Raw genomic sequence first — 27,823 nt, 5'->3', positions numbered from 1 at the left:
ATGGTGTCTTTATCTACATATATTGTACGTGCATCTTTGAATTATGTCTAGCAATAAATAACGATAGATACTTAACACTGTAATTATATTGAATAGAATTATATAAAACATCAGTGGGAGGATCCTATTTTTCAATATTTGTTTCTAAATTTTTTAATCTTTTAGTGCCGCAGTCGTACTATAAACTTGAATTTAAAAGAGCTAATAAAATATGATTACGTTTATTTATTTCAGAAGCCATGCAATGTTTGACCAACCCCGAAGATCCACTGCTAAACGGAAAAGTGCAATCGTGAGCACATATGATGGATTTGCACATGGTGCTCAAGGAATTCGTCAGTACCATAGGAAAGATGAAGAAAAAATCCTTCCTCATAAAAGAGCATGTTATGATATTTAGAAATGTATATCATGTATATGAATGCTAGACATGAATCAAAAAACAACTTTTGAATTTATTAAATTTTTATTATTTGATAAATTATTTTGTTTTACATATTTTACTATGTCTGGTGAATGATCGAACCCAACGGAAGGACTTTCCACACATACATGTATGCACTTTCTGCCCGTGTTTCCCACTATGGTGCTGGTCTAGTGAACGCTTGCTGTTAAACACAGCATTACATTCCATACAGTTGTATGACTTATTCCCTTGACATTCTTTGACATGTCTTGCCATTGATTGTCTATAAGCGAAAGCCTTGCTGCATACGGTACATTTAAACGGTTTGTAGTTTAAATGTTTACTGTTGCGATGACCTTCAAAGTGAGCGTTATCGTTAAACCGTTGATGGCAAATACCACACTCTATTGGGCGTGTACTGGCATGGTCCCTTAAATGGCGACTTAGGCCGATTCTTGAAGTATATTTTTTGCCGCAAACATCACACATTAAAGGGTTTGAATGTCGTGCTTCATGTTCGTTCAAAGCCCATCTATCTGAGAATTTCGCTGGACAATGGGAACAAATCAGTTGATCCCCGTGTGTTCTCATGTGGCGTGTTAGACATCTTCTTTGAACAATTTTAGAACAGATGTCGCACTGGACTTTAGTTATTTTTGGTAAACCCTGTTGAGCTTCATTATTGTTTTCATCTAATTTACCATCATTTTTATTAAGTGAACCCACTGTTTCTTCAATTAGATCAGTATCACCAATAGCTTCAAATGACCCGTCTAAAGGAGCAATAGATGCAATTGCCTCTGAAAAATATGTATGAGTCCAATTCAATGCATTTGTGTAAAATTTGGAGCCGTATCGTGTTAATAAATAACAAAAAAAAAACAATTATGAATTTGGCTGCGTTGTATTTTTGCTTAACATATTTGGTTACACAATGGAAATATACGTTTTCAACACAGACACTGAACAGGCATTCATTAGCGCTAAAGAACGGTTTTACACATTTAATTTTAAAAACTTATCTAGTGAACTCCGAAGTGACGCGACAAGTTGTCCTATGTCATACCTTATTGTTACGCTATACTGAAAATAGTTTGATGGTTTCAGATCTCTGGGTGTCTCTGTTCAATCTATTCACCCGTTTTATAGAAACGGGCAGATATAGAGTTTGGCCTATTCAATTCATCCTATTGTTGAAGAATTCATGTTTGTGTTGTTAGTTTGCTGTCTCATTTATGTATTTCCCACGTCATCTTACATTTGATATTACCTAGTAAATTGGAAATCAAATAAGGAAAAATGATATACGGCAAATATAGATAGCATAAAAATATCATTGAATGTTCTAAGAAGTTCAAATGAAGTGTACTTGTGATATATATCAACAAACTTACCATCTGTTTCATCTCCGTCCATCTTCTAATACGTTCTGTCCTATTACAAACGATAATTTTTGGTCTAGACAGGTCAAAATTAAGGTCGTACACGGTTTAAATGTACATGTAGCAGACAATGTAACACGTGTTTCTTTGAATTTCAATCCTTTTTCAATCACATTTTATAATTAACCACCTCATACTTAAAACTAGAAAGCAGGAGTTTTTTTTCAGATAGTATAGAAACTATATTACTTTTAAAGTAAAATATTTGAAATAATTTAATGATTCTATACACAATGCATTTATAAATATGATATTACAAACAAAGATTTTTATTGATTCGTAATAATAATTGATAAACTTGAACATTATATCGGCTTAAATCCAAAATTGGAGTTGTGATCTTTCATATTTTGAATTCGAACTTTGAAAGTACTTTTTATTGTAATTTCACCTATTATAGTTCTTCAACCAATAAGTTTTAAAACTGTTGTCCATGTCACGCGTAACTATTCGGTTTCTTATATGGTTGAGGACTTATGGTGTACTCTTAATATCTTTTGGTTAGTTTTGTAGTTGGGTTACTGTATCATGGACATATAACCCCACATCTCCTTTTATTCATCATTAATTGGTTCGAAATATAAAATAAAGAAAAACCAACAAAATGTAGAGTTTTCTAGAATAGAAAATGAAAAACAAGAATTACATTTTGACTGGCTGCCACTTTTGAGTAGAAGTCTTATGTTATCTAACAAGAGATGCCGCTCATGATATCCCCGGCAGAGTCAAGCATGGACATATAGAGAAAAGATTATATGTGAAACAGAAGCAACGCTTTGTCTCTTTTTTGTAAAATTATATCGAAAGCTAGTTTAAAAGAGCAGTGAATTTTAATTTATATAGTAGAAAACTAAGGAAAAGTAACATGACATGTTTAATTTACTCTTTGACGATTACACCCACTAAATCTTGTTAAACAGGCTTTTTTTTCTCTCAGGCAGTTAATATATAGTGTAACTTTGTTCAATAACAGGCGCTACCAATCAAATTTTCAGTATTAAAGTGAAACACATATATATTTATTTCGATCTAAACCATGACAATCTTGACCAAAACCATGACAAATTTCTAGACTCTTAACCGAACCATGTCAATCGCTTAACCAAACCATAGCAATTCCGATATCTCGCTTATTCTGCATTAATTTCGTGAAACAAAGATTCCAATATAGATCGTTTGACCTCCAATACAGATTCAAACATCTTATTTGCTTTTTATCTGCTCGTGTGAATAGAACTGAGGCAATAGTTAAAGGAAGCGACATAAATTAACCATGTCAAACTTATCCAAACTATGACAAAATCACTGTACTAAACACTCCTCGATATGACGACCTTACTACCCGTGAAACAGATAAATAGTGGCAAGACGTTAACCCAGTGACGAACTGCTTATTTACTTTCATTCCTATAATATCGCCGCAAACGACATCAGTCAAGGAACCGAAAATTGATGGCGATAACTTTTTTGGCATGAATTGTAGTGTACAAATTTGGCTTAAGTCGATTGGTTGTACGGCAGTGTCTAACGATATCTTTACTTTATCAATATTTTCAAAAAACTCTACAGGATCTATGGACCCAATAAGCTCATCAACTTTCAAAAACTGTTCCCGCAATTTTTCTCTAGAATTCACGGTCTTATTCTGTTCCACAGATATTGAATCTTCATTGGACTTCATTTGTTGATGTACTTTTTTCGAAAATTCATTTGCATGTCCTATTAATTCTTCTTTCTGAGCTTGAATGTCTTTTAAAACTCTCTCATCTTTACAAAACTCTGATATTTTTAACTGATTAAGCTTTCTTTCGTCGTTAGCAAGTCCCCTTTCTTCTATTTCTATTTTCAGTTTTCTATTCTTTAGTTTGTCTAGTTCCATGTTATATACTTCCTTTATTTCAGAGAAACTATGACCAGTGTGAATTTTTGCGATGCATATTGGACAAACAAGATGGTCACAAGTACTACAGAAAAGGCAGCATGTTTGGACTTTGTGTACTTTGCATTTGATGGCTGTAAAGTTAAGATTGATATTACCCAAACTACGTCCAACTTCCTTTATGTCTAAAATGGTGTGGTCATCTGCATTTTTAAACTTTGGATGAATTTTCTCGCGGCATTTATTACACATTAGCAAGTCACAATCGATACACTTCCATTTCAATTTTGTCTCGGATTCACAAACGTTACATGACATTATATCCTGAGCTTTAATGATGGATTTTGATAACGCCATTTTGTTTTAGAAAGATGTCTGCTAATTTTCATTCTCTTAATTACTGATTAGTTTTTAATAGGTTTGAATTTTTTAAGGAAACACTTGAATCAATGCGAATTTAAATGCATCGATATGTTTTTTCCGTTTCATCAACAAACAGAATAAGGAAGAATTGACGGCGACAAATAATGGAATATCACATCATGTTTTGATTGTTATAAGCTTTAAGTTTAAAGTGTAGGATAATGCACTCGAACGAGGAAATGGACCATCATATTATTGTATAAGGGATATGCATCTGGCCCACATAATCTTTATATAACAAATATATGGTCGAAGGATCTGGTCATTATTTTTAGAAGTTAACAAACTGAAGAGTTGCAGTCAATCTGAACATATATGTTTAAGAACTGGTATTTTTTGTTAGACATATTTGTAACATTTGGACGACTTGTTTTTTTCTTCTCTAAAATAATTGTCACTCTTTTATAGGAATACAATTAAATATATACTCCTCTCCTTCTGTCCGCCGACATGTTATTTTATTCATATGAAGTATAATTAATACAGAAGCTACTCGGAGAGAATAAAAAGAAGCTAGTGTTATCTCGCTATATAGATGATATCCTCTCACTAAATGATTCAAAGTTTGTTGTCTATCTCATCGAACATCTGATCATTTATATAATACCAAAAATGCAATTACGTCTGTCTGTTACTTTAAAATCAATGGAATAATTGAAAATGAGGGTTGATTCAGAACAAAACTACTAGTAAATGACAAAATTTATGATTTCAACTTTTCAATTGTTTACTCTTCTTTTCTATGTAGCAACTTTCCAAATGAGCCTGTGTCTGAAGTACATTATGGATATATCTCTCAGTTGAGTCATTATCACAACGCTTGTCTTTCCTATCATAATTTCCTTGAACTATGTTGTTGCTTACAAGGGGTAGCTACCAAACCAATTTCGTTTATATCTGCTTTTCGTGTGCTTTTTAGCGTTTTAAAATATTGTGGGGATTTTCTGACGGATTGTATTTCAATTTCACATCAATAAATTTAATACACTTTCATTCTAATTTCCGATAGCAAAGCCACTATCCGGAGCTTTGATGTAATGTTGTAATAAAACATGTTAAACAAGTGTAATACTTCCTTGCATGTTATTACTGGTAATTGTCAGCGAACAGTTCAGATATGTCTTTTTAATAATTTTCGTATTAAATGTGAATTATATGATATTGATTGAAATTGTAAATCTAAAGTTTTTGAAGCATTTAAGTACATTAAAACGAATTTAGTAGTAATAATTATATTTGTATTTGTCTCTATGAAATATGCCAGATTATACATGCAGGTGACTGATCTAATGATCTTTTCTTTCTTCTTTCGTTCATTGTTATCGATTATACACAGCTAATTTTGTATAGGTATACTATTTCTGTACTCAAAATTTGTAGTACTGGAAATCTACTTTTAAAATTCAGTACTATTTTGTTACTCTAAAATTATTGTAATATTTAGGTACCTGTATTTTACAGTAATTTATTTGAACTTGATATCTAGGTACTACAGATTTTTGGTTACTACCGTTACATTTTCAGCATTTTGAAAGTTTTTCTATTTCAAATCTCTTAAAATTATGATTTTCAAACATGGAATATTGTATTATTTCTGTACCAAAATATTTAGTATAAATCAAGTACTGTAAAATACAAGTACCTAAATATTACAATAAATTTTAAAGTAAAGAAAGAGTACTAAATATTAAATTAAAGTAAATCTCCAGTACTACGTATTTTTAGTACAGAAATAGTACCTATGCAAAAGTAGCTGTGTATGATAATGGTAGATTATGATGCATAGTTGCGATATAGACATACTATAGTAACACGCATAAATCAACCATCTAGTTTTAAATCATAACTACAAATCTGAAAATATCAACGTGCTGAAAGGAATGTAGCTTTACTTGGTCTTAATACTAGCAAGAGATATTTTTATGTAATGTAATAATACATTTTAATAAACAGTATTTGTACTGGTACATGTCGTCGTTTTGCTAGGATATTTGAATACTTAACAATTTGGCGATTTATTTCTTGACATATTTTTAGGCATTTGTCTATTGTTGTAAAAGAGAGGATAATTACCAGAGGGACAGTTAAACTCAAAAGTCGAAAATAAACTGACGACACAATGGCTAAAAAAAAAGATAAACAGACAAGTAAGAGTACACAAAACACAAGATAGAAGACTAAAGACTAAGCAACTCGAACCCAACCAAAAACTAGGACAGCTCCGGAGGGGTAAACAGATCCTGCTCCACATGTGGCAACCGTCGTGTTGCTCATGCTTTTACAAATCCGCATGTAGTCTAATTCGGTTGGTCACATTCGTAAATAGGGAACAGGATTGTAGATAAGACATAAGGAACATATCCGATATGCGATATCATCTGTGAAACGGATATTCTATAATGTTCAACCGATCGTGATGGCGTCCGAAAAATTTATGAAGGAATGATTTCAACTTCACCATTTGAAATCAATGGTTAAAAAGCTTTCTTGTGAGCAGCAACCCTCTATCAAGGAAATCATGATGGGAAATACAAGCTCTGGAATATCGTATCAATTGTGAGATATATTACTCCGTATGCAGACGCTGACAGAATGGTGATACATAGAAATGGAAAGTTCACAATTGGGAAGCTACCATCATCTCTTATGTCGTACAGTTTTGTTATCAACCGACTATCATTGTGAATTTCTAGATGTGAGTTAAGATATAAGGCAGGATTAACTGTATCTGTTCTAATTCGATTGGATAGATGCGTTCAACATAGTCACAACATTTGAATTATTTAATGAGAGAAAAACATCATCTATATAGCGGATAGTTAAGTTAAATGATATTGCTAACTTCTTTTCTTTCTTTCTTAGAAATTCAGCCTCATAAGAATAAAGGAACAAGTCGGAAAGAAAAGGGACACAATTGGTTCCCATGGGAATGCCGATCGTTTGTTGAAAAGACGTCCTTCAAACGTAACAAATATGTTGTCAATCAAGAAATCTAGCATCTTGATAATATCAGTTTCAGAAATTTGTTTTGTTTGAATCAGTGTGATATTTTTACAAACTAGTACTTATCCCTCCCTAAGACAAGATACGTGCATCTAAGTTGTCATTCTTTTTAATAAACAACGCAATGCCAACTATTTCAATTTGTCTGTTAGTTTTGAATGGGAAATACTTGTGTAAAGTGTAGAAAAGACAAATGTTTTAATACTGAAAGTCTCAGATTGTATTAACTAGTACTATAAAAGTTCTTCGGAATTTGTAGTATAGAAAGGATGTTTCACAATAACAATAACTTTGAAGACCGGCTTTCATTGCTGATAAAATATATCTTAATAATTTAGAAAGAAGTTTCGTTGAGCACTTGGAAGACCCATCAGTACTAGTATACTGTTGTATTGTTACTTATGTAGTTTAGGTAACCAATACAGAGATGGAAGATCCAGTTCTTCATCTTTGGTTAAAATTCCAAAGGAACACAGAACAGTCCTATGATTATCCTGGATTTCCTCTTTTGTAAGTGTCGTGGGGTATATGTTGAGTTTCCAAGTGAATTGGCAATACCTAATTCATTCATCGAGCAGTTTATGTAATGAGATTTAAACACAAAAACAATGTTGTCTGCGGGGACAACAACCTATTTGTCATGGAGGTAGGACAAGTGTTTTGCAACATGAGAGTATTTAAAAATTGCATGACGTAGCATGGATATTGATATATTCATTCAGTTTCTTAACTCTGATTTGTATCAACGACCTCACAGCCTTAATCCATGTGGAAAGAATATATACGTCTTCTTTCTCGCGTTTTAATAGCCCATTTCCTGGCATAATCCTCGACTGAATCCAGCTTTATCCCTATTTTGACCATTTTAACTAGTATGTCTGTTTTGTTCACGCATCGTTGTAAATATAATGGTATTTGATGCGCCTGCCATACAAGTGAGATGTTTAGAGCTATAAAAACCCAGGTTCAATCCATCATTTTCTACATTTTCAAATGCCTATACCAAGTCAGGAATATGACAGTTGTTGTCCATTCGTTTGCTGTGTTTTATCATTTGATTTTCCCATTGCATTCAGGACTTTCCGTTTTGAATTTTCCTCGGAGTTCAGTAGTTTTATGATTTTACTTTTTTCAGTATTTTTAACTTGTGTTTCCAATTGACGGATTTATGCTGACGATATTTCGGACCTTCGGATAGCACAGTTCGTAGGGCAGTGTTATTTACAATATTAAGGTCCCGGTAATAACGTGACCAACCAGATTATATTTGAATTTGAAACTAGCACAGGTGAAATCAGGGAACTTTTGTCAAGAAGTCGTCAATATTGAGATCCTGTTTATTATTGAAAGTTTCAGTTGCAATTGGTTTGATAAAGGTATAAGAAATGATTGGTTCAGACTGATCTTTAAAATAGGGAGGTATTTTCGATAGAAATAATTTATAATGGAGGATATTGCCCAATTTGACACCATCGAGACCTTTGTTGGCAAAGGAAAGTTTAAGAAAATATATTTTCTATGTTTCATCTTTTCTAATGTGAACTTGTTTGAAAAGTCTGTGACTTGCAATATTCGAAATGATAGATGTAAGTTTGTATTTATTTGAAAGAGGGGTTGAACAGTGGGTTTCATACATAAATAAAACAGAACATGGAGTTTTGAAAGGGGTAATGAATAAAGATTCGTGCGATTGTTATGAATATCTATAGCTAACGGCCATTGTATAAATGGCAGCAAGTAATTCATGAGAAACATTTTGCAGAGTTGGTAATGTATAATGACTATGATCATTACTGAGTCTACGTTGAAGAGTAGAGTTGAAAATATTCACCAAATTCCCCGAGCTACAGGAAGGACGATATAGAATATCTATACCATAAATTTTGTCTATGCACTCATATGGTGTCGTAGTACCCAATTGTCAAATTAAGTAGTCCTATGTATTGGTCTACGGAGAGGCATTGCAAGGTGAGGATTGTTAGTCCTGTGATATATTTTTTTTGGTAATGCAAACTTTCATAGAAACGATAGAATAATAAAGCTACATTATTTAAAATACTGGTAAAGAATGTCGCTTGCATTGTGGTTGATGTCTATGGCCGCATATACGTTTGGTTAGTCTTACTTTCGTTTCACCGACGAACAACAATCCGCAAAGGTCACACTCTGATCCGAAGACGACATTTATAGATTTACAATTCGGATAATCGTTACGTCTGGTAAAAGAAGACCTTTTAGTTGAATTGCTTGTGAACTGAGCATCTGTTATTGGAATTCCACAAGTATTGCATCTATTGGCTTCACATTTCTAGATGAGACAGTGTTGTTCAGAGTCATCAAAATCAAAAGTGTCTTTAAGGAGAACTGAAAATGGCTGTGTATAATGTATTGATATTTTCACTACAATTATGATTATATTTGGGATTTTTTTCATGTCTGGTGATGGGGGGACACCTGTCGTATCAGACGACACTGTGTCCATGATAACTGCATGTTGACCGTCCGAATTCGCTTTGGATTATGGTGTCGTTGCTATCTATTTGACCCATAACTCCTTTTATTCATGATACTTTGTACTGAATATCCATTTGGTATCTTCCCCCTCTATTTTGCATTGACAACCAAAGAAAACCATTCATATAAAGGTGAGTTATTTAATTATTATATATAGGAAGATGTGGTATGAGTGCCAATGAAACAACTCTCCATCCAAATAACAATTTATAAAAGTAAACTATTATAGGTCAAGGTACGGCCTTCAACACGGAGCCTTGGCTCACAGCAAGCTATAACCTACCGAATTAGACTATTTACCGGATTTTTTTCTCATAAGCAACACGACGGGTGCCACATGTGGAGCAGGATCTGCTTACCCTTCTGGAGCACCTCAGATCACCCCTGGGGTTCGTGTTGTTTATTTTTTAGTTTTCTATGTTGTGTCATGTTTACTATTGCATGTTTGTCTGTTTGTCCTTTTAATTTTTAGCCATGGTGTTGTCAGTTTATTTTCGATTTATGAGTTTGACTGTCCCTCTGGTATCTTTCGTTCCTCTTATATAAAGGGCTCCAAAAATTAGTAATTTAAAACTATTCAAACGGGAAAACAAACTGTCTAATCTCTATTGTTTGTATTATACCTTTTGTAAAGTTGACCATCTCGTCTTTTCTTAAGGGCATACGATACAGTTACAGGGGAGGTAATGACGTTGCTAACGTAAAATGTTATTTTCGCGACGTCAAACTGTGACATATCGGGAAAAGATGAATTTTTCGACTGATTTTTATCATTTAAACTGATTTAATTTGAAAACGAGTTCATGGACCCCTATTTTTCAAAACAGCAATTTGTTTAATTTTGCAGGGAGATTATGTGACCCAAATTTTATAAAACTGTAAATAGAGGTTTTTTTTTTAATTTTGATAAACATGCAGCAAAAAATGACGTATTTTCCTCAATTCATGAACATTTGATAAATATGAGTTATTTCTGAATTAAAAATGCATAATTTTTTAGGATAGTTATAAAATACAGAAATTACCGATTATTTAACAAAAAACAATTTGTGTTTATCTTATATAACAAAAAAGTTATGTCTTTCTTTCGAAAAAGAAATTACGACCACAAATCTGAATTTTGAGCAAATATACAAAATTTCGACCTCATTTTACTCAAAAAGTAGCACATGAAGGTATATTTTTTATTACATATTTGAATTAATCAGGTAAAAAATAGCCTATGTGCAAATTTTCACGAACTTATAAATACAGGATCAAAACTGTATCGTATGCCCTTAATTCATTATTTGTATTCCTTACGACGGATTCCACATGTGTAGCAGGATCTGTTCACTCTTCTGGAGCACTAGAGATCACCCCTAGTTTTTGGTTGGGTTCGTGTTGCTTAGTCTTTAGTTTTCTTTGTTGTTACTTGTGTACTTTTATTTGTCTGTTTGTCTTTTACGTTTTAGCCATTGCTTTGTCAGTTTTATTTTTATTTTTGAGTTTAATTGTCCCTCTTGTATCTTTCGCCTCACTTATACAATTAAATATGAATATGCAATGAGGGTTTAATAAAAAAAAATCTCACTAGAAACTACATATCCGATATTATCAGACTATGTGTGTACTTTGAACAGTTTCTCAAGTATTGATTTACAAAATATCAACATTATTTTACAGTAGACACTAACAAACAATTCATTCACACTCTATGTATTTTAACTTATGTTTTTCTCTTAAACAAAAACATAACTAGAAATAATATCCCGAAACGGAAACACAACATTAAAATGTAACACACACAGAAACGAACTATCATATAACAATGGCCATTTTCCTAACTTGGTACAGGGCATTTTAAGATACAAATGTTGAGTAGTTGTACCTGGTTTTGTGGCATGTCAAACCTCCCGCTTAAATGTCAATGTTAATTATAACATTAAAATGACAATGACGTCTTTACTATAAATCCATTGGATGTTGGATGAGTACGGATTGATAGTTTAGTCTTAGATGCATGATTTTTTTTATTAGTTGTTGGTGGCTTTGAACTACTCTCAGATCTGTTCATTGTGTCTTTATGTGTCGGGATGTATAAGTACCCGGCCACATCTACTTGTATTTTTGTCCATTTGATGAGTTTAGCCTTTTTCAACTGATTTTTATATTTCGTTCTTAAGTTGTACTGTTATACCACTGTCCCAGGTTAGGGGGAGGGTTGGGATCCCGCTAACATGTTTAATCCCGTCACATAATTTATGTAAGTGCCTGTCCCAAGTCAGGAGCCTGTAATTCAGTGGTTGTCGTTTGTTTATATGTTACATATTTGTTTTTCGTTAATTTTTTTTACATAAATAGTTAGTTTTCTCGTTTGAATTGTTTTACATTGTCTTATCGGGGCCTATTATAGCTGACTATGCGGTATTGGCTTTGCTCATTGTTGAAGGCCGTACGGTGACCTTTAGTTGTTAATGTCTGTGTCATTTTGGTCTTTTGTGGATAGTTGTCTCATTGGCAATCATACCACATCTTCATTTTTATATTACATGACAGGACAACAATACAAATAAATGGGAGAAAATATAGGACAGTGAAACAAACGATTAATAGCAAAAAAAAAGGTACCTGGTTATAAATACGCGCGCCACGTCCACACAAGACCAACCAGCGACGCCCAGACGAAAAAAGTCTAAAAGCCAAAACAAGTACAAAGCTAACAAGAACTATCTTTAAAAAAGATATCCGACGTATTTGAATTTGAGTATATGTTTAAAACTATCATTTCGATAACCTTCAGAAGCACAAAGATACCATTTAAATAACGTTTTCTCTGTTTGTGTTCAGTATTGTCGGTCCTCGTATCTTTCTGTTTACATTCACCAAAACCCCGCGGAAATCTCACATGCGTAGGTGCGTTCTAAAAGTCATGTACGTTCGTACAACAAAGTTTACATTAAAAATTATATAATTGTCTGGAATAAACAGCTGTCACGGATGCAAAGAGCTATTGGAGAAACAATTATATATTTTAAGAAAAATATAAATCTTTGTAAGATCTAGTCAAATATTTATAGTTTTTCACTTGCTTTCCATCACGATATAATTAACGAGACGTTTTTTCAAACACAACCAAATCACCCACCATGACAGCATTTTTTCCAATCACAGAAAGGTTTTTCGAGCATGCGTATTCTGTTGCCATAGTTAAACGTCCTTAAGTTCAAAGGGCACAAACCGAAACTATACCGACTACGTCGGAAAAAGCAATGAGGATCAAAAGTTCCAAAAAGTTGTGACCAATACGGCTAGGGTTATACACCTGGGACAAGAACATCCTTTAATATTATTTAAAATTTAGTATAATACATACTTTAGCAAACAGTAAATTTTATAAAATAACTATATAATAGATATACATGATTAAACTGAAGTGGTGACTAGCTGCAGAACAAAAACAGATCAATAACTCACAGCCTTGTTAGCTATAATTAGTGTTACGATCAAAGTGACGTCACGTTTGAATTTTTTAAACGAGTTCCCAAAATTTAGCAAGAATTTAGATGAAGTTCAAGATTAGATTTGTATGACTTATCTAACGTTGATTATTAACAGTTAAAATTACAATACTAATAAGTATCAAATTGTAGTAATAGTAAGTTAACTAATTGTATTATTTAGCTATGTCGGTGGGCTTTTGAATCAAACTATAAATCAAATAAATAGTGTAAATTTCATTGATCCAAACTAAAATCTAATAAATGAGCTGGATGATCAATTATCTTTACCATAACACACGAATACAACTGAAAAAAAATAAGCTGTATAACTACAAACGTTAAGACATTTGACAAAATCCGATGACAATATCAAATATAACATCAAAACTAAATAAATGAATTTGGGATGGAAAAGTAACTCGCATTTTCAAAATTGTGAGTCTTTGATCGTCAAATTTAGGGCTTTAAATATGATAAAATAGTCCTGAAGTTAATTGCTTTAAACATATGCTTTCTCTACATATTATTATTTAAATTTGTCACATAATTTGTACACAATTGCGGTATTTCCTTTTACAGTCACTAATTTTCTGATAAGACATAAACGTATATAAAATTTTACTGTTGATAGGTTAACAATAGTACAAAAATCAATATATCTTTTGGAATAAATATTTGTCAATATATTATAATTATCAGGACCGTTGTCATATTTGCCATTCTGCAAATTATTCAAATGATTTTCAATAGTTTGGGTTTTTTTAATTACTATTCCTGAGTTTCTTCCAAAAGCAAAAATCATCATTTTGTGTATACCTTGCATCTGTCATCCTTCTTTATATTATAATTTATAGAATCTTTAATCTTCTTGTCGACACTGTAAGAACTACTATTACTTATAATGCTGATGATGCGCATACCTTTCTCACAGCGTCTTGTCCCTTCTACATTTATTCCTTTAGCTTCTGTGCTGTTGCCAGTTTCTCACATTCTTAAAGATTTACTCCTGTTTTCTATTATGGAGAAAGGTGCGAACAAGCATGAAATTCTTTTTCAAATATTTGGTTATTTTGAAATCATTTACATAGAAAAAAGTCCATCAAATGTTATTAGCAGTTTAAAAATCTATAGAAAAAGCCAGATGGATCTAAACCACCATAGAAGACCTAATATGATTTTGAAACGAGGACAGTGTGTGTTGTTTTTGCGTATTTTCTAAAACATTTATCATATGTGTTTCTATATGACATTTAAGATGCGAATTGATAGTAATCTTTTCCTATCGAACTCTTTGTTTTGATGTCTTATATACTGGTATTGTATAATTAATTGCTTTAACATTACTATGTTCTGTTTTTATTTTTTTACTCCATTGATAGATATTAACAGTGAGGAACATTATAATTAAAGGTACCAGGCTTATAATTTAATACGCCAAACGAGAGTTTCAAATGATAAATACCTAGTTTAACTATATGGCATGGGTATGATAAGGTGTAGGGTTAATCTTAGCTTCACAAAGTTATTTTCATTAAGTTGACATGCTTCAAATAGTCATCAGAACATTTAATTAAGAGAAGCAATGATAATGTATGGGGTCTTTTCTAATTATTTGGTAGTACCAATTCGATCCCTAACACAGAAACAAATTTCTGAGCTGCTACTTCAATTACCTTACTTCGTTTTCGATTCTCATATAATGGAGAACATCGTATTACCATTTTGAGTATGCATAACATTATTCCGGCATCAACAGCCCTTGTTATAAGTATCACTTGCCTAATTGTTTGACTTTCTTTAATCTAGCACGATATGTACGCAGTGATTGACATTTAATAGTTGTGTAAGATAAATAATGCATTTAACTACAGTTTATCTACTTTTAAAAGTATTTGTATTGCTCTAAAAATAATCATCGAGATAGTATAAAGGTTACCACATAAAACACTTTTACAATTTCGACTATAATTTCTGGTTTTATCCGAGGATTGGTTGTACTCGCGACATTTTGATCTGATTACTCCAGTATGAGTCCCTGGCAATGCTGTCATTCCTACCTATTACGCACCAACAAGTCGCATTCAATGAATTTTCATTTTTGTTTTGTCTTTAATTCGTGATAATGATATATTGAACTTTGTCAACTTATTTCATTTCAAAGCTACTTATGTACTGATAAGACGTATACGTAGATGAAATGTTAGTGTTGTTAGTAAAACGTTAACCACTTGTACTTAAATCAACATATGTTTTGATATTGAAATATTCATACGTGTCTATATATCATTACTCATCATGAACTTTGTCGTCATATTAAAAAAAACTGTCAAAGACTTTTTCATCGATTTTCAAGTTGATGTTTATCGTATACATTGTAAGGAAAACTATTTGGTGATAATGTAGATAATGCTCTTCCTCTTCGCCTTCTCTCTGTCTCTCTTTCTGATTTACATTAATATATTCTCCAGACATAGAAATTAAAGAAACAACAGGCACGGCTTCCTTTGCCTAGTTTTAAAACTTAAACCTCGAATTTGACACAAGCGGTCATCTCAGATCTAGAATCTATGACATACGAGACGTTTTAATTTTGAAATTATCAATTTCCCCCACCTAAGTGTCAACTTCATCGGCATATGGGATATACATTTCATGACTCATTTATTTTTCTGAGGTTTGACTAGTCAAATTCATATATTTTGTAACTTTTTTGCCTTCATCCAGTTCTACTCTCGTCTGTTTCATTGATATTGGTATCGGATGCTCTTTTATTCATACCTTTGTGTTTAACAATTCATATGAACCTGTCACTTTAACTGCTTGTACTTAACAAAATTGGTGGGGATAGAACTGTTTGTACGAAAAGTAAGAGGATAAGGAGATTTAGTATGAGTGTCATTAATAAAAAAAAATCCCATTTCATGTCGAATGATGAAAACTATATAATTATAAAAAAAATTAAAAAAACGTTATGCGTTCAAAGATAGTCAGTATAAACGTCTCTTACATGACGACACGACAAAATGTAAAAGGATTTAAAGAGAAACAACCAGGTATTTTGCTTAAAAGAAGTAAATGAAAAACAAACAAAGCAGACACCATCTAATGGAACTCACTGAATTAAACAATTCTGGCATGGAACAGACAAATAGAAGATATTGTGTTAGAGTGCTCAATCTTTCACTCACCAGCACACATAAGAACAAGTTATAAATCAGTTTGAAAGGGCTCGAGTCTTAAGCACGCAGACTTGTTTTTAACCAGGTTTACAATAACATGAGCAACACTACGGGTGCCACATGTAGAGAAGGATCTGCTTACACTCCAGGAAGAGCTAAATTCACAAGGGGTTTGTGTTGCTGAGGCTTTTCATGCACTTGTGTTTGTTTGTTTGTCTTTTTTTTTTAGCCATGGCGTTGTCAGTTTATTTTCCACTCATGAGTTGAAAATCATTGATTGCATAGAAGGATGCGCATGTTTCCAATATTTTTTTCATTTGCAGGATTAATATCAAAGAGTTGCTGAAAGGTACTGCAATATGTATCTTATAGTGATAAGTTTTGGTTGAATTATTTCAAATATATCTCAGAAATTAATAGTTATCGAAGGTACCAGGCTTATAATTTCATACGCCAGTCGCGTGTTTCGTCTTCATATGACTCATCAGTGACGCTCAGATCAAAATAGTTATAAAGCCAAAAAAGTACAAAATTCAGCATGCAGAACCCAAAATTCCAAAAGGTTGTGCCAAACACGGCTAAGGTAATCTATGCCTGGGTTAAGAAAATCCTGAGTATTTCGAATAATTCATACTTTTACGGACAGAAAACTCATAAAAACTACCATCCAATTCATATTCATCTCAACACCAAAATGCTGACTACTGGGCTGGTGAAATCGTCGGGGACGAAACGTCCACTAGCAGTGGCATCGACCCAGTGGTGTAAATAATTATGAAAGGTACCAGGTTTATAATTTTACACACCAAATTGCTTAATTATTTTCCATTATTCTGATTATGTTAATCTGAAATAGAATCCCAAAAGACAATAACATTTAATTTTGATTCATGCAGTTTTCATCACAACAGACATAATTGGGGGAATATAACCAATATTATTATAGCTGGATATTTTATCCTTTCATCATAGCATCTTAAACAGATATAGCATGTTAAGGAGGGGTATTTTTCGCAAATATCCCTCAAGAACATGCTATATCTGTTTAATTACACCGAATGTTAATGTTCAAAAACGCATTGATGATTGTGACGTTACAAGCGACCAGTCGGATAGTGTACTTTTTGGCAAATACCACGGCAGAGAGGGTAAAAAAGGCATATTCTTTTGATACAGTAAATTGGTGAAAATACACTGGCTATCGACCAATAAAAATCCAGGGTTCTTACATAAAGTGTAATTAAAGTAAAAATCTCTATAGTAAGCCGAAACCAATGACATCATCTATATAAAAAAAGGATTATTATGAAATTTTTAAATTAAACATACTGGCAATGTTTGTAAAAAAGATACCTATAAACCAGAATATTCAATCTCATAAAGTTAGTAGTGCTACTTGTACATCGACCGCATCCGATATAGAAGATTTTTGTGTTTTTAAAAGTTGTGGAATGTGGATAGTCTATTCCTATTTCTGTTGTTTTAAAGTATGACAACAAGTTACATGAGTTGTCAAGGATGTGAATTATACCAAGATTAAAATCCGATATTATAACTTTGTCGGATGGCGATCTTGTTAAGCAAACAGGTTGAAACGGATCTTTTACTGTATTGATATCTGGTAGCCCATTGTACGTTCCTATTACACTTTCCTTTTCATCAATAGCCAGTATTCTGCTGTTAATTTTATCTTCAACAGCATAATCTGCAACAAAGATAGTCCCATTATTAGTGCTTGTAACACTTTGTGGGTACGTTAGTAATCTCTGTTTGTTCTTTTCATACTCATGCACAGTTCTATGCTTCCCATCTTGATCGATTACAATCACAACTCTTCTTCCCTTAACAGGTATTACTTCGCCAGGGCTCATTGCACCTACAATAACTTTGTGATCTTTGGTTACATGAAGTGACATTATCAATAATGGATCCACGCTATATTTTGAATCATGGATTCTTCCAGTGGTTCCATTTATAATTTTCAGCGTTGATGTTGAATCAGCTAACAGCATTACACCATCGGGAGTCATTCCTATACCTCTTATTATTGTCTTCGTGGTAAATATTGTTGTAAGATTTTCTCCAGCAGGCTTAATTTTCTGGAATATGTCCGTATTACTATCACCCAACCAGAGTGAACCATCAGAACAACAAGATAAAAAGTGACAATGCTCTAATTTAGTGGTAAATTGCTTATTCACTTTCATTTCAACTTCATCTATGCTGGTCTCTTCAATCAGTGAACCAACAACTGATTCGCTAATAATTCGCGGTATAAACCTTGGAATAATGGCACAACTAAGGCTAATGGGTTGTTTGAGAGTTTCTAACGATTTCTCTGCGTTTTCAATATATTCAAAAACCTGTATTATGTCGATTGAATTAAGGAGATCCTGAACTTTATTGGATTCCTCTTGCACTTTTGTTTTAGATTTCATTGCTTTTTTCTGTTCTATGGATATGAAATCTTGACTGACCTTTAGTTTTTCTTGTACTCTTTCAGAAAGCTTGTCTGCGTATTTGTTGAATGCCTCTTTCTGAGATTGAATATCTTGTAAAACTTTCATACCCTTGGAAATTTCTGTTCTTTTCAAAACATCAAGCTTTCTTTCATCACCATTCAGTCCTTTTTCTTCATTTTGTAATTTCATTTTTCTAGTTTTTAGTTTTTCAACCTTAAAGTCATATGCCTCCTTTATTTCTACGAATATGTGTCCGGCATGAGGTTTGGCAATACAGACAGGGCAAACAAGTACATCACAGGTACTACAGAAGAGGCAGCATGATTGTATTGAGTGTACTTTACATTTGGCGGCTGTAAAATCTGGGTTCGTCTTACCTCTACTCAACCCAACTTCTTTTATATCAACCATTGTGTGGTCCTTAGCATTTCTAAACTTTGGATGAATTCTATCACGACACTTAGTACACATAAGCAAGTTACAGTCTACACACTTCCATTGTAATTTAGTTTTTAATTCACACAAGTTACAAGAAATAATATCCTGGGCTTTTGATAACGCCATATCATAAATAAGTGTTTTACTTTTTTTGCCTGTTATGCTTCTGCGTAATATTTATGCTTGATAAACATTTGAATAAGATATTTCAAATGGCCATATGCGGATCGATATTGTATAATATAATTAAATAACCTCATCATAGATACCAGGAATATATACATTGCTATATTAAAACATGGAAATTCCTAAAATGTCAGACTTACTTATTCACCTTTTGATAAGAACATGAGCTCATTTCAATTTATCGAAAAATCAAAGAAGACTATATGATATTATGTAACTTTTTGACCCCATAATTATAAAATTCAAAATAATTTGGAATATATCAGTAATACCCAGTATTGGCATTTTGAATTTACATATTTTCTTTCTGGCTTCACATATAGGCAACAGTAGTATATGCATGGTTCTTTAAAAGTCATAAATCGATTGAGAGAAAACATATCCGGGTTACAAACTGTAGGAGGAAAACAACGAAACAACAGAACACTCAAGTGCAACAACAAAAAACCCGACAATGCAACATACATAGAAACGAACTATTAGATAACAACTGCCATATTCCTGGCATGGTACAGTACATTTGAAGAAAAATGTTGGTTTGAAACTGGTGTTGTGGCTAGCCAAACCTCTCGCATTACATATTTATAAACAAAACAAACCTGCCTTGATAGACTCATTTTGACATCTTGATATTTAAATGATATTTCATATTTTATAGTGTGTATTTCCCCGAAAGTAGTCATCACTTTAATGTTGACATGATTGTTAAGTATATGGTCATTATAATAAATCTATGTTCCTCAACTTTATACTTGTTTGGCTTTCGAACTATTTTATTCTGTGAGTCACAGGTGAGTCTTATGTAGACGAAACGGCCTATGGCGTATCAAGTTATAAATAAAGGCAACAGTAGTATACCGCTGTTAAAAGTTCATAAATCGATAGAGTAAAAACAAATCCGGGTTACAAACTAAAACTGAGGGAAACGTATCAAATATAAGAGAACTACGACACAACAGAAACACAACACCGAAACGAACTATAATGTAACAATGGCCATTTTACTGACTTGGTACAGGGCATTTTATGAAAAAATGGTGGGTTGAACCTGGTTTTGAGGCATGCCAAACCTCCCGCTTTAATGGCAGTGTTAATTATAACATTAAAATGACAACATTACACGACAAGGTTACAATCAATAAACAGATTAATGGGAGAAAATATAGGACAGAGAAACAAACGAATAATAGCCATCCAAAGGTAACAGGTTAAAAAATATTTTTATACACCAGACGCGCGCTACGTCCACACAAAACGATGCTCAGATGTAAAAAAGTTTGAAAGCCATAACAACTACCAAGTTGAAGATCGCCGAGGACCAAAAGTTCCAAAAAGTTGTGAGACCAGGGTTATTCGCCTGGGACAAAATCATTATTATTATAAAGAATAATACATAGTTTTGCAAACAGTAAATTTTATAAAATGACTATATAATAGATATACATGATTAAACTGGAGAGGTGACTAGCTATAGAATAAAAAAACGAATACATTACAAAATCACAGCCCTCTAACCCATAGTCAATGCAACGCCCAAAGTGACGTCACATATAAATTTCTTAAACGTGTTCTGAAAATTAAGAGAATTTGGATGATATTCAAGATTAGATTTGTATGACTCATATGTAACTTATAATAATAACAGTGAAAATTATAATACTAATTAATATTTAATTGAAGTAGTAATTAGATAACTAAGTGTATTATCTAGCTTTGTGGTTATTTCTTCTGATCAAACTGCAAGCCAAATATATAGTGTAAATCCAAATGAACTGGATGTGTAGTTAGGGAGCCACCATTTGATTTTATGGGGGGGGGGGGGGGGGGGGGGGGCTAGGATGAAATTTGAAAAAAATAGGCAGGACAGGAGTTTAGAGTAAAAAAAAAAGGCAGGATGAGACACTTGCAAAAAAAAAATTCAGGACGACAATTTAGGTAAAAAAAAAAGTCAGGATAAACTAAAAAAAAAAAAAAAGGCAGGACCGAACAGAGTGAAAAATAAAAAGGCAGGACAGAGATTACAGCTAAAAAAAATGCAGGACAAAATTTTTCATCCTAGCCCCTCCATAAAAATCAAATGGTAGCTCCCTTATCCCCCAATACAACACAATAATACAACAGAAAAAAATACGATTTACAACTACAAACGTTAAAACATTTAAAAAAATCCGATGACATCAACAAACACAACATCAAAACCCAACAAATTAATTTGGGATGGATAAGTACCGTTCCACGTCTTAAAGCAATACAAATTCACACTCAGCAAAACAGTCACATTCGTAATAATTATCGTTCGGTAATAAAAAGATCAGACGACGTAATGACAAACCACAATCTAACACGTGGTAAAAATGTCCATAGTTAGTTTGGACAAAGATACATCGTATGGATCAACCAATTCGAATAAGCCTGATACCTTTGTTTACTATTTCTATATTGTAATGTTACACCCTAATTCAGGTAAGGGTGAAGATTGGAGCCTGTTTAAACATTTAAATCCGCTGAAGTTGTTTGCACCTGTCCAAAGTCAGAAATCTGTTGTTCAGCAGTTGTCGTGTGTTCATGAGTGTTTCTCGTTTTTCGTTTTTCGTAAATTGTGACTTGGGTTGAGAGTTGTATATTGGAACTCATTCCACATCTCCTTATATCTATTGTCATTAATATCTTTTTATGAACAGGTAAATAAAAGCAAATATAAATGAGCTTGCTCACTACTTGTATTCCAAATTTTAAACATATCAGTTGGACGAAGCACCAAAATTACACACACCAAAATAAAACACCTGCCTTTAGATAGTTTATTCTCGTAAAACCATGCAAGTACAAAGGTTACAGAGAAGTTAAAAAAAATATATACATAAAAATAAAAAATGCATTAAAAATGCATAAAATTCAAAACTTCGGATGAGATAACATATAAAAGAATATATATGTATTTATATAGTCAAATTTGATCAAGGTTGCATGTATATATATGGACCAAAACGAGGTGGAATTTTTTGATTTCAAGACAATAATATTTTGAGTCATTTTTTTTTTAACTTGAAACAAGATGAATGTCATATCTCTGGGTTAAAAAATCGTGTATCAACTGAAATTGAAAGTCAACAATTGTATTATTATATGACGTTTGATCTTTCTACAATTTACGTTTGCATTCAGATTAACCATGAAAACGACCATTTAATTAAGATTACGAGGAAGAGTAGTGTAAAGAGTTGAAAAGTCAAAACTGTCAACAGAATCAAAAGGAACATCAAATTAACGTAATTTATCTACAACATCCAAAGATTTTTTTAAACTAAAAATATAGTTAAAGTTATAATAAACGAGTGACCGGTGAAAAATAATATTCTTATTCTTGAACCAATGCATACAAAAATCATAAACTTCAGTCTTCTGTGCACGTTTTTATCCTTTTTTTGGCCTAAATTTCGTATAATCGTCAAATATTTTTTTCAATCGGTCACTGTCGTTGTGAAAATATGGCAGGTAATTAAAGTTCGTGTTTTGAAGCCGACGTTTAACGATTGTCACCTGTTTGTCAACAATAAACAAAAAAGGTATGGATATTGAGCACGTGTTTAACATGTACAATCAGATAATAGTTTATTTTAAGGACATCCATGCGTATTGCGATCACCGGATTTTTACGAGATGGGTCACACTGAGGTCTCTTTGCATACGGAAAATATGTCGGGGAATTGCTTCCTGTAAATATGAACATATTAAAGAATTTTCTTCAGAAAAAAGTATATGTACATAAGTTTTATAATTAAACTATCCATTGAGTTATAAAAACACATACGAATTATTTTTTTTAATTTGAGGTTTCTTATGACTTTCATTCTACCATTTTCATTTATTTTATTACAAAATTTAATTATAACTGCTAAGGCACTAGTTTAAAGCACTGAAATATTAATTGTATAGCACTTACTAGAGGCCGAGATGAAACGATATTTTACTCTGTACTTATATACCCCGTCATTGTGTTATTGTTCTTTCTATAGCATATTATCATCTGAATAGCGTGTTATATAGATATAAGAAGATGAGGTATGAGTGCAAATGAGACAACTATCCATCCAAGTCACAATTCATAAAAGTAAACCGTTATATAGGTCAACGATTTCTTTTGTCTTTCATCCCGTCATTGTGTTTGTGTGCTATCATGGTTAATTTTTGTATTCTTGTGTTTCAATTTTACAAATGTGCTCTGTCTATATGTAGTTTGGTGCTTGTTTGTTTACATATGTGTCTGTCTTATAGTGATTCAGAATAAAACACCATTTTGACTACTGTGCCCCTATTTTTGACATCTGTATCCATTATGTGTTTTTTTTGTTCACACATCGTTGTCAATATGATGGAAATGTATGCCACTGTCATACAAATGAGAGTTTTTGTTAGCTATATATAAAACCAGCTTTAATCAACCATTTTCTACATAAGAAAATGCCTGTACCAAGTCAGAAATGTGACAGTTATTGTCCATTCGTTTGATGAGTTTGATGTTTTGATGTTGCTATTTGATTTAATATGGACTTTTCGTTTTGGATTTTTCTGTTTACTATATGATTATCTGTGAAGTTTATTTTACTGAACTCCTTCTGCAGTTGCTCTCTCGATTGTATTGCATTTCTGTGTTCTTTATGACAAACATAGATTGAACTTTGGATGTAGTTGACAAGTAAGTATACGGCAGAGATCGACATATGAAAAACATACGTTCGTGCTATTATGTAAATATTTAGAACTTTCAAATTACAAAAAAATAAGCAATATCAAATCAATGCTAACTTTTAAGATTAGATAAATTGAATTCACTTTGGAAATTCCTATGAAAAGCATTATTTTGCACATTTAAATTTTTGATGATTATATGTAATATTTAATGTAAATAGCTGGTATATAATTGACTGTTGAATACAATTTGATGTTCAATGAAATTCTTGAATAAAACCATCTATAGCGATTAATTGAGTAGTCTCTAACAAGCATTTCCTTATGTAGAAAATGAAAGTTTCATGTTTTCAAACCTCTTAGGCATTTTTTCCTATGGAAAGCAACACCAACGAGACCTATTTCTTTTTTCTTCAGTTTAACTTATTTTCTTCTAAACAATGAAAATAAAGACAAACATTCCTGTCAACGTTTGCTGGTTTCCTTTAGAGAACAAACATTCCTGTATTTTTGATAATTGGTATAAGACTACGACTTTCTTGATTGAAAAAATTAACCACGTTTATTTATAAAAAACAAGTGTGTGTTTCTTTTTTATATCCCAGCGGCAACAAATCACATTTTTATAAATTGATATGCATTCTCGCAATGTTTCTAATCGATGATATTTAAAAACCAGAATACTCAATTTCATAAAGTTTTGCATTCGTAGAATTATCTGTGGGTGGAGCACATCCGAGATAGAACGATGTTGTGCTTGTAAATGCAGTGCAGTATGGATACGCTATTCCTATGTCTCTCATGTTATAGTATGCTATCAGGTTACAAGAATTGTCAAGAATGTGAATGATATGGAAATCTAAATCAGGAATGATAATATTATCTAATGGCGTACTTGTGATATCCTCTGGTTGAAATGGTTTGTTCAAAGTATTTATTTCCGGATGACCTTTGTACGTATTTAAGATGTTTCCATCTTTATCCAATGCCAAAATTCTGCTGCTATTTGCAAAATCATGAGTAAAGTCTGCAACAACGACAGACCCATTAGCAGTACTAGTAATACTCTGTGGGTATGTCAGTAATCCTTTTTTGTTCTTAGTATGTTCATACACAGTTTCATGGATCCCGTCTTTATCCATTACAATTACTACCCTTCTTCCTGTGACGGGTATTATTTTACCAGGACTTTTTGCCCCTACAATAACTTTATTGTCTCTAGTTAAATGGACGGACATTATTGATAACGGGAACACGCTATATTTTGAATCCTGCACTTTTCCGCTAGTTCCATTGATAAGTTTAAGTCTTGATGTTGCATCAGCCAGCAAGATATCACCGTCAGTGGTAACTACTATTCCTCTTATTTTTGTCTTTATTGTGGTAATTGTTACTAGGCTATCTCCATTATGCTTTATTTTATGTAAAACTTTGCTGATACTATCACCTAGCCAGAATGTGTCATCCGAACATACAGACAAATAGTGGCAACGTGTTAATTCTGTGAAGAACTGCTTGTTGACTTTCATTTCAATCTTATTGGTTGTATTGCTGCTAAAGACCTCGGTCAGTGATCCGAAAGTTGATTGAGTAATATTCCCTGGCATGAATTGTGGTATATATGAATTGGGTGGGTTAATGTGTTGCATGGTAGTTTTTAAAGAAATCACTACCTTATCAATATTTTCAAAAACATTTAAAGGATCTTTACAACAAATAAGATCATCTACTGTATGGCATTCCTCCTGCATTCTTTGTCTCATATCAACGGCTCTTTTCTGTTCTCTTGAAATAGCTCCTTCACTGGCCTTTATTTTTTGTTGAACTATATCAGAAAGTTGATCTGCATAAGTGTTAAAGGCCTCTTTCTGACAATGAATGTCTTGTAAAACTTTTTTGCCTTTAGATTGCTCTGATAATTTCATTTGATCAAGCTTTCTTACATCATTAGATAGTTCTTTTGTCGCAGTTTCCACTTCCGTTTTTATAGACTTCAGTTTTTCAAGCTTCGTTTCTAGTGCCTCCTTAATTTCTATGAAAGTATGACCGGCATGAGTTTTTGTGATACATATTGGACAAACAAGAGAGTCACAATAACTACAGAATAGGCAGCATACCTGTGTTGTGTGAACTTTACATCTGATGTCTTCCAAGTCTAAATTGCCTTTGTCACCACTCACTCTTGCTTGTTTTATATCTACAATTGTATGGTATTTAGCGTTTTTAAACTTTGGATGAATTTTATTACGGCATTTGTTGCACATTATCAAGTCACATTCAACACATCTCCATTCTAATTTTGTTTCTAATTCACAGAGGTTGCATGAAATGATATCCTGAGCTCTAATGATAGACTTCGAGAGTGCCATTTTGTACAGGTATTCTACTTCCTTGACTGTGGTTACTCAGCGTAACATTTCATGTTTTGTAACATTAAATAACCATACACTGATTGGAATTTTAGATTGGAATATTGTGCAGTTCTTTTGAAATACCTTTGTGAAGATAATTTAAATTAAATGTCGAATTTTCTTTTTCACCTTACGAAGAATTTAAAATATCACTACAGGTTTTCTTTAAAGTGTCATTTATAAATACGTTAGAGCTTGTAATCACCTATAGTCTTATGTATTTCTTTATATAAGAATAGATACTAAATAAAAACATATTCACATGATCATTATCAACCCCTCCTATCTTTTGATTTAAAGCATAAATTCATAAAATAGCAGTGGGGTTAACTTTTCTCGTCTGGTGTATATACAAAATTTAGTCATGGTATCTATGATGAGTTTATTTCTTAGTGACAGGCATGTTGAAACCCTTCCACAATCTTCCAATGTCAATTCAAGTGTGTTTCATAAAATACAAAACTTTCAAGAATGTTCACCATCACGGTAGGTATAGTGTCCGGCAATATCGTGGTTTTTCGAGTGATTTGGTTCATTTTTTTCGAGTGTAAATCGGGCTTTTTCGAGTGATAAAACATGCGATAAGTTCAATTAACGGATATTTCGTAATTATAACAGTTTTTAACATTACTATCCATCTTAGGCCGTGTTCACATTGACCTAAATCCGGTGTTGTGTTAGTGTAACTCACACGTAAACTAAACACAATTGCGTTCCCATTGATAAAACTCAATGTTTACATGTAGTGTAAATCATGTTTTACCTACACACAGTCGATAGTCAATGTAGGCCTTGTGTAGGTTAAGTGTACACAAAACTATGCATTAAGGACATTAGTTTTATCGTGTATATATTTAAGGAGGAAACTATTTTTGAGTAAAATAGATATTTTTGATAATTATTAGTTGAAACTATTTTTGAGTAAAATTGATATTTTTGATAATTATTAGTTGTCCAAATTTTACAGATTTTTTTTGTTAGAAAAAAATAACGTACTTTATTAACCCCTAATCAAGACTCAAAGCAGCATAATTGCCGAACCCATAAGGCAGCAACCATTTGATTTTCGGGGTGTGTGTGTGGGGGGGGGGGGCTATTATAGTCCTAAAGGCTAGGGGGTGGGGTGGTGAGCTATGGATTTTGTTTTGGAAACAAAAAATGTTTCCAGTTTTTGGCCCTGAAAAAAAATTTGTTTGTTTCACCCTACTGAGCTGCCACTATATATAATGATAAAATTGATTTCGACTTGTCACCAACATTTGTCCTGAAAAAATTCAATAGCTCACGCCCCCTCCCCCTCCACAAAAAA

The 27,823-nt window shown here is 32.7% G+C and overlaps 4 protein-coding genes across 4 annotated transcripts; all 4 read right to left on the bottom strand.

The window, feature by feature from the left end:
- Nucleotides 1–481: 481 nt before the first annotated feature.
- LOC139490229 (zinc finger protein 501-like) lies at nt 482–1,822 on the bottom strand. Its single transcript, XM_071277079.1, has 2 exons — nt 1,801–1,822; nt 482–1,206 (listed from the first exon to the last, which is right to left on the bottom strand). Exons 1-2 carry the CDS (start codon nt 1,820–1,822, stop codon nt 482–484), a joined length of 747 nt encoding a protein of 248 aa, XP_071133180.1.
- A 1,317-nt stretch (nt 1,823–3,139) lies between these two features.
- On the bottom strand, nt 3,140–4,084 carry LOC139490228 (E3 ubiquitin-protein ligase TRIM33-like). The gene has a single exon (XM_071277078.1). The coding sequence runs from the start codon at nt 4,082–4,084 to the stop codon at nt 3,140–3,142; it is 945 nt and encodes a 314-aa protein (XP_071133179.1).
- A 13,563-nt stretch (nt 4,085–17,647) lies between these two features.
- On the bottom strand, nt 17,648–19,370 carry LOC139490227 (uncharacterized). Its single transcript, XM_071277077.1, has one exon. It carries the CDS (start codon nt 19,352–19,354, stop codon nt 17,648–17,650), a length of 1,707 nt encoding a protein of 568 aa, XP_071133178.1. The 5' UTR covers nt 19,355–19,370.
- A 5,401-nt stretch (nt 19,371–24,771) lies between these two features.
- Nucleotides 24,772–26,472, bottom strand: LOC139490226 (E3 ubiquitin-protein ligase TRIM71-like). Its single transcript, XM_071277075.1, has one exon. The coding sequence runs from the start codon at nt 26,470–26,472 to the stop codon at nt 24,772–24,774; it is 1,701 nt and encodes a 566-aa protein (XP_071133176.1).
- Nucleotides 26,473–27,823: the final 1,351 nt, after the last annotated feature.

This window comes from Mytilus edulis, chromosome 9, assembly GCF_963676685.1.
Source record: "Mytilus edulis chromosome 9, xbMytEdul2.2, whole genome shotgun sequence".
NCBI lineage: Eukaryota > Metazoa > Mollusca > Bivalvia > Mytilida > Mytilidae > Mytilus > Mytilus edulis.
This window is presented reverse-complemented; position numbering and strand designations above follow the sequence as displayed.

Bases quoted from the DNA above. Each gene is read 5' to 3' on its own strand.
- LOC139490229 (XM_071277079.1), bottom strand. From the start codon at position 1,822: ATGGACGGAGATGAAACAGATG. The intron at 1,207-1,800 runs GTAAGTTTGTTG...CATATTTTTCAG, and splicing joins GGACGGAGATGAAACAGATG to AGGCAATTGCATCTATTGCT.
- LOC139490228 (XM_071277078.1), bottom strand. From the start codon at position 4,084: ATGGCGTTATCAAAATCCATCATTAAAGCTCAGGATATAATGTCATGT.
- LOC139490227 (XM_071277077.1), bottom strand. From the start codon at position 19,354: ATGGCGTTATCAAAAGCCCAGGATATTATTTCTTGTAACTTGTGTGAA.
- LOC139490226 (XM_071277075.1), bottom strand. From the start codon at position 26,472: ATGGCACTCTCGAAGTCTATCATTAGAGCTCAGGATATCATTTCATGC.